General features: G+C 37.5%; 1 protein-coding gene across 1 annotated transcript; it reads left to right on the top strand.

Annotated features, from left to right (window-relative positions):
* The first annotated feature begins 1137 nt into the window (after positions 1-1137).
* LOC137740326 (putative cysteine protease RD19C) lies at positions 1138-3485 on the top strand. Its single transcript, XM_068480188.2, has 4 exons — positions 1138-1751; positions 1839-1958; positions 2660-2903; positions 2994-3485. Exons 1-4 carry the CDS (start codon positions 1293-1295, stop codon positions 3269-3271), a joined length of 1101 nt encoding a protein of 366 aa, XP_068336289.1. The 5' UTR covers positions 1138-1292; the 3' UTR covers positions 3272-3485.
* Positions 3486-7751: the final 4266 nt, after the last annotated feature.

Raw genomic sequence — 7751 nt, forward strand, 5'->3', positions numbered from 1 at the left:
TTGGTTTAAGACGGAAAGGGGAACTTAATATCGTAGCCGTCCATTGAGTCTCATTGCCCTCCACATTCAATCCCCGTTGTTGATTTTAAGCTTATTCCAATCGCATAGCCAATTTTGCCTCTTGATCTCAAATCAGTTTCCGCAAATCAATTCTCTTTGGCTAAGAAGGCGATAATCTGATTTAATAGAATTCATTTCGATAAGGAGATTCCAACCGCCACTGAATAAATCCAATCGATTGTAGATATGACGAAAGGTCACCATCTCTGAGCACCAATGCCAAGAAAACCACCCCCCATGAAACTTTGCTCCAAATGATACGTATACTTTTGAGAGCAACGTTTCAATCAAAATCTACTGTCGAAGCCTACATCACATCTCACTCATCCGACTTCATTTCGTCTTTTGTTTCAAGACAGTTGTTCACGATGTGGAGCACATAAGCTTTGAGCAGGCTAAAGCTTCAAGCAGCGAGAGTGAGAAAGGAAATATGGAAAGAAATGGGGAGGGGCCTTAGCAATCTCGTGCTTCAGCTCAGGTCTCGTTAGATGACGTAAGGAGGCCTCTTACTCCACCCGAATCTCGTTTAATCTCAGTGAAGTTAGTCCTTATTTATATTACACATGTGATGGTAATCCTAATTAGTTTACACTTAAGAAAGTGAAATAAACATAGCCTAAATTATATCTTCACATCTCAATTTACATTGTATCTTCGGCTAAATTTTTAAAATGTGATTTTGGCAAATGTGATTTTGGCCTGAGTCCATTAAATATTTCGTGTAAGATGAGGATTTGTGGGACCTAATTTTCATGAGCATCACAGATTGAACGCAGGTTGGTCTACAAAAAATAAATAAAGAGGGGTGACAGTATTAGGAGGAGATATAACTGATAGAAGACAAGCAACAATAACGAAGCGGTCAGAATCCCGGCGCCTGGGTTTAACATGTATCACGTCCGTTCGTTTTAGGGCCTTAGAAGTGGAAGGCTAGGATTTGATTTCAAGACACCACGCGCACATGTGTTGGGCGCAGCAGAGAAAAGCTCATGTAGCAGTAGCCATCAAAGAGTCGTACGTAGCAAAGGAAGCCAACCCATCTCCTTCTTGCATTTGATTTCTAGCCCAACTTGCTGACAAATCGTACGAACCAAAACAATCCACGTGGCTCCAAATTCACCATCTTCTCGGAAGCACACCTACACAAAACACCAACCAAACCAGAAATATCTGCTTATCTCCCACTCCAGCTAAACTCCCTTCCATTCACTTCCTCAAACTCACCACTAACAATGAATCATCTCGCCTCCTTCCTCCTCCTCCTCCTCTCTCTCCTATCCTACGCCCTCGCCTCCGCCGCAGTTCCCAACGACGTGGACACTCTCATCCAACAAGTCGTTTCGGAATCCGACGATGATCAGCTCCTTCACGTTGAGCGCCATTTCTCCAGCTTCAAAGCCACCTTCGGAAAGACCTACGCGACTCAGGAGGAGCACGACTACAGATTCGGCGTCTTCAAGGCCAACCTCCGCCGCGCCAAGCGGCACCAGGCGCTCGACCCCACCGCGGTCCACGGCGTCACCAAGTTCTCCGATCTCACTCCCAAGGAGTTTCGCCGGAACTTTCTTGGACTCAAACGTCGCCTCCGGCTTCCGGCCGACGCTAACAAGGCTCCGATACTTCCCACTGGTGATCTTCCCGCCGACTTTGATTGGCGCGACAAAGGTGCTGTCACGCCGGTGAAGGACCAGGTACATAAATTTCTGATTTTTATTTATTAATTTGAAAATATTGGAATTTTTATGGATTATTAATTTTGTTTGATTGTGCAAAATTAGGGTTCTTGCGGGTCGTGCTGGGCGTTTAGTGCGACGGGAGCTTTGGAAGGAGCTCATTATTTGGAAACAGGGGAGCTCGTCAGTCTGAGTGAGCAGCAGCTTGTTGACTGTGACCATGAGGTTCTAATCTGATTACTTTACTTTCCTTGTATATATGCATATATGTGTGTGTGCGCGTGCGCGCGCGCATATATATATATATATATATATATATATATATATATATATATATATTGTTTTCTTTATATTGCTTAAGAGTTAAGAGAATGAATGATTATTTGATCTTTGCTGTGCTTTAAGTTTTGAACTTTTTGCTCATTGAGAAGATTAAAACTTGAAAGATTTAAGGTAATTGTTTCACTAATTTCTATTGTTTTAAGCTATCATTTTCTATCTGAGAACAATTCAGTGCATTTGAAATTTTGTTTTTTTAATGAGGGAATGGTAAACAAAGAGAAATATTTGTTATTTGAGACGGTTTGCTATTTGATAATACATTCATAGTGAAAAAAAGATGTGAACTTAGACTTGTACCAGTCGGTAGACGAGAAGAACTTTTCTACGCTTGGGATGCTACTGCGGTGGTATCCCAAGTGTAGGTAAGTTTCTTTCGCAGTAAACTAGTACTTGTGGTAGAGGAGAGGAACTTTCCTACACATGTGATGTCACTTTGATGGTATAACAAGTATAGGTAAGTTTCTCTTGTCGTAGAGGGTGGTGGCGATGTGTGTTAATTTGGGAAGTTGGGTTGCTTTTTAAGTCCTGAATGGATTCGACTGTCCTCATTGCATTCTCTTATATCAAGCCTGAACATTTTGCAGTGTGATCCGGAAGAATACGGCTCGTGTGACTCGGGTTGCAGTGGCGGGCTGATGAACAATGCCTTTGAGTACGCACTCAAGGCTGGTGGGCTAGAACGAGAGGAAGATTATCCTTACACCGGGACTGATGACACCTGCAAATTCGACAGGAGCAAAATTGTTTCTTCCGTGTCTAACTTCAGCGTTATTTCTACCGACGAAGATCAAATCGCTGCAAATTTGGTTAACCATGGCCCTCTTGCAGGTACTTAGCTTATGGCATTCATTCAAATTAATTCTCACATTTTTGTTCCAAGTTTACTGATCTTTAATTTGGTCTGCTTGCATGGTGCAGTTGGGATCAATGCGGTGTTCATGCAAACATACGTAGGCGGAGTTTCGTGCCCTTACATCTGCGGAAAGCGAATTGATCACGGAGTGCTTCTGGTGGGTTATGGTTCTTCGGGTTTCGCTCCGATCCGATTCAAGGAAAAACCTTACTGGATCTTGAAGAATTCATGGGGACAGAGCTGGGGAGAGCAGGGATATTACAAGATCTGTAGGGGTTATAATTCTTGTGGGGTGGATTCCTTGGTCTCAACTGTTGCTGCTCTGCATGCATCCAACAAGTAGTTAAGACGGTACCGTAATATTAATGTACCTTGTTAGGCATTTGGGGGTTTGTAGAATGTAAATACACTGTGATCTGATCTCCTAGGTAATTTAGATCAATTGGGGCAATAAGTTTATGTTCTTGTCATGGTTGACTCATGTTGAAGTTGTATAATTTTATGTATTTATATAGATATTATGGAATTAATTACTTATATATATTATGTGTCGGTAATTTTGTGTTTTTGAGTTTATGTCATGATCAATTTATAATTATTTGACATCTTTCAAAAAATATATGAACTTGAGCACAAAACAGCGGTCGCTCTAGGCATCTAAACGCCACTGCTTGAATTTTTGGGCCTACTTAACTAATTTTTAGACAGGCCTAGTTCCTTCATAAAGCATCCTTTTTAGGCCCAATGACCATTGATGAAGATTACTCTAACCCATTGTCTTGGATTTGAAAAATGCGGCATGCAACTCAGTTAGCTAAAAACATATTTTTCTTCATCGAGCGACCGAATATGCGTTTTTATTACAAGCCAAGTGGCATCCATGGTTCATTTCATTTCCATTTTTATATCTAGATGTCTTTTGCATAAAACCCTTTGTGTTTGCTCTAGGCTGAAGGCCTTTGGCAAAGGAGGATTCATGGATTTGTAAACCTTTTCAGGGAGACAAGATGACATTTAATTATCGGCTAATGTTCAATAATCTGCTTTTTAAAGGGGAACCTACCCTCTAAATGTTCACTCTAAATCTAATTTCTCATCATGTCGGGCAGTGGCCACATGCAGTGCCACTAAGACCCCACCCCCAACTTCAAGCTGGATCCACCCTACAAATGTAGTGCGGGGACCACCAATATCCATGGGCCTTTGGCGCTGGCCCACATTTGCATACGTAATTACGTTTTATGCAGGTAATTAAGAAAATCTAACGTTCTCTCAACTTTCAAACGTTTTTAGCCCTCTAAATTTTTAGTTAATTTCATTCTTTCCCCGATGTCAGTCAACTGTCAACACGAATCCTTACGCGTGACGAATTTTCAAGCTTAACACGTAAACAACATAAGGGTGGCATGTAGCTCATGTGGTCATTAGACTTCACACGTCGGACAATCTGCTCTGATACCAGAAGAAAGTTGAGGTTCACCATAAAACAAATTAATTTTATAGTGAAATTTCAACTTTATTCATGGTATGTATAACATGGACTGAAATAAGTCTATATTTGACATAATAATTGATATGACTAACATGGAAAATTGAAGATAGATTCATAACTAAATTGAAAATTGCTAAATTTTCCAATAACAATAAGAAGAAATGAGTGAAACGGTATAATTTAACCCATTCATAGTCACACATGCAATTTATAATTGGGTTTTTTTTTTTTTTTTTAACAAACGATATTATCTATCGTAATAAGTGATATCACATAATAATTGATACGACTAACATGAAAAATTGAAGATAGATTCATAACTAAATTGAAAATTTAGAGGGCCAAATTAAATTGTGTGTATAATTATGGAAAATTGCTAAATTTTTCAATAGCAACAAGAAGAAATGAGTGAAATGGTAAATTTAACCCATCCATAGTCACACATGCAATTTATAATTGCGTTTTTTTTTTAACAAACGATATTATCTACCGTAAGGAAGTGAAGGAGTTGATTAAGCTTTATACTAGGCTAACCATAATAATGTGGTTCAAATTTGCCTTTGCGCAAGAACCGAACCTAAAACCTCACACTTATAAATGAGGAGAAATATCATTGGACTGTAGTACTAACTAGCTATATTTGCGCATCTTATTCACGTATGTTTGGTGTAATATTGAGAATAATTTTGATTGCATGATGCAAATTTAATGAAGAATTGTTATTAGAATTCTAGAATAATAATCATGCATTTCTCATTCTCTGTTTTCTTTTTCATTATAGAATAATGTCAAATAATTATTTTGACGAGTCAATAACAATTGTGATGGAGTAGCGAGCATTATAGAAAAGGGTGATGCCCATATATATCTTTTAAGGTTTCACACACACTTTTCAATTTTCAACCACAGGTGTGAATGAATTAAAGAAAAAAAAATCAAAGAATAAAAATTAACATGAAGTGTATGAATAAGTATGTAAATAGCACCGTTCATAAAAAATAAAAAAAATAAAAAAAAATTTCTTGATAAGAAAATAAGACGGGGAATCATCTTTCCACGTGGGTATAGGTTAAGCAAGAATATTTGAGGTTGAGGGGGGAAGCTAAGAGAGCATGGCCCTTCTTTGGTAAAAACTGAGCTTTTGACATCCGGCGGAAGGAGAGAGAGAGAGAGAAAAAGAAGAAAAGGAAAGAGTCAACTTGAAGGATAAAGCACTGGGCTCGAGAGTGAAAGAAAGACTCATTGAGACACAATAATTGGGACTTCCACATACATAAATTCATCATTTCCAATTATTTTCTTTGTTTCTTTTTCCGGGAATCAGTCTCAACCCTTTCACATTGAATATTGTCCCCTTTTTACATCATAATTTATACTTAACACAAGTTTAGAGCGGATTCAAATTTGAATAAACGACACTGACACAATATTCTGGTGAACAAAACTTGATAATAAAAAGGTGTGTATATAACGTTACTCATATGATGATCAAATGATGTAATTCAGCTCGACTTAAGATTATTTGAAAATAGTTTTTTTTTTAAATGTACTTGTATTCAAAAGCACTTTTGCTAAAAGCGTTATACAAGCATAACAAAATTTGAAGAAGTAATTAATTGCTTTATGCAAATGCATTTTAAAGTACTTTCCGCGAAAAAATGTCGATGGATAACTTATGAACACACAAATTATTCAGTAACCATAAACACTTTTACCATTTTATACCGAATGTTACCGGAATCACTTCGGATTGTCTAAAAGCATCTTCAACGTTCTTATAAGCGATTTCAAACAAACCTTAGTTTCTTGTCAAAGACCCCAATTGCCTCGGGCCCCTAGTCTGCTTTTTCTACCCTATTTTTTGGGGTATTTCTTTGACTAAAATGCAGCTTAATTAATTTGATCTAAATGTATTCAGAGTAGAGCTAATAAACATTGATGGATATTTGGAGCTTTTCTTTGTTTAAACGGGCCTCACTTGCCAGAGTCAAGGTCAGCGTACGGCGCGACTGCGGCTAAGGCGGCCGGAGTCCGTACTTTTTTATATCAAATAATTGAAATCCAATAATTAGGGGGCACTAATTTGGGAGGGTTCACGTGATCGTCTTTGATGAAAAGGCATTTTAATCTTTATCAACCCCGCGTTTGATCCAATGCTTTCTGTTGCTTCCACTCATGGTAATTACTTGGTAATGTATACTTTCCACTCATGGTTATTTATTGGTAACCCATGATTTCTTGTACAAAACTCCTACTACAAGAACACTTTTAAAGGTTGTAGTTTTACATGGTGTTTTACCATCTGCCCGGTGTGGGTGGGGCATACTCTACTAACATGAAGGCTCGGAGAAAACTTAATTTGACCTAAAGGTGACAATAAATCATTCACGTACTTGATTCATCTATTACGTAATTAATCACTTTAATATATTGCTTAGCTAAAACTTAAAAGTGTTGAGAGTAAATCCTATATCGAGAAAATGAGGGACTTTGTGTATACTTATAAAAAGATTGGGTTACTCCCATATTGACAATTGGTTTTACGGTGGAACTTCAACTTTATTCATAGTATCAAAGCAAGTTGTCCTATGTGTGAAGCTCAATAGCCACACGTGATCCACGTCACTTGATTTGCTTCTAAGATATTGAGCTACTTCCCATATTACTAATTAATTTTTTGATGACCCTCAACTTTCTCCGGAAAACACAGCTAATCACCGACAATAATTAAATAACTAGATTTATAAATGGTTGATTGTCTTGGTAGATAGAACTTCTTCATCATTCCACGGCATTATGACTTCAAAACTTTTCCGTTTTCTTAACCTAACCTAATGCTAATAATCACCGACTAATTGAATGAACTGTATGAGTTACCATGAAATGTACCATTAGCTATGACATTTTGATGTTAACTTTAGGATTAATAAAAGAAAAAAAGAAAAAAGAAAAAAAGATACCCTTCAATCGAGGAACCATAGAGAATATAACGTAATATGACAGTGATTAATTGTTTTATTGTATTTGCTAGTGAGGTAGTAACATATAGATTTTTTATCACTCATGGATCTGTACATTTTAAAATTTAAATCTTTATATAACCTTTGTGTCTCATTGGTTTTTTGGTATCACCTTTGTGTCTCATCTGTCCATATATTTTTGTGCAAAAAAGTACTATTCAAATACAGACCCCTTTGCGCCACTACCCAAAAAGTTCATGCACCAAAACAGTAGGATTGAAAGACAAGGGACAACAACATATTAAAAACAAAATTAAAACTCAAGCATTTATACTATGATCTAATCCCCCATATATATATGTTGACTCAAT

Source organism: Pyrus communis, chromosome 15 (assembly GCF_041283825.1).
Source record: "Pyrus communis isolate YQ-2024b chromosome 15, ASM4128382v1, whole genome shotgun sequence".
NCBI classification, from domain to species: domain Eukaryota; kingdom Viridiplantae; phylum Streptophyta; class Magnoliopsida; order Rosales; family Rosaceae; genus Pyrus; species Pyrus communis.

Excerpts from the sequence above, each read along its gene's own strand:
- LOC137740326 (XM_068480188.2), top strand. The coding sequence starts at position 1,293 with ATGAATCATCTCGCCTCCTTCCTCCTCCTCCTCCTCTCTCTCCTATCC. Across the intron at positions 1,752-1,838 it reads TCACGCCGGTGAAGGACCAG|GGTTCTTGCGGGTCGTGCTG; the intron begins GTACATAAATTT and ends GTGCAAAATTAG. Across the intron at positions 2,904-2,993 it reads TAACCATGGCCCTCTTGCAG|TTGGGATCAATGCGGTGTTC; the intron begins GTACTTAGCTTA and ends TGCATGGTGCAG.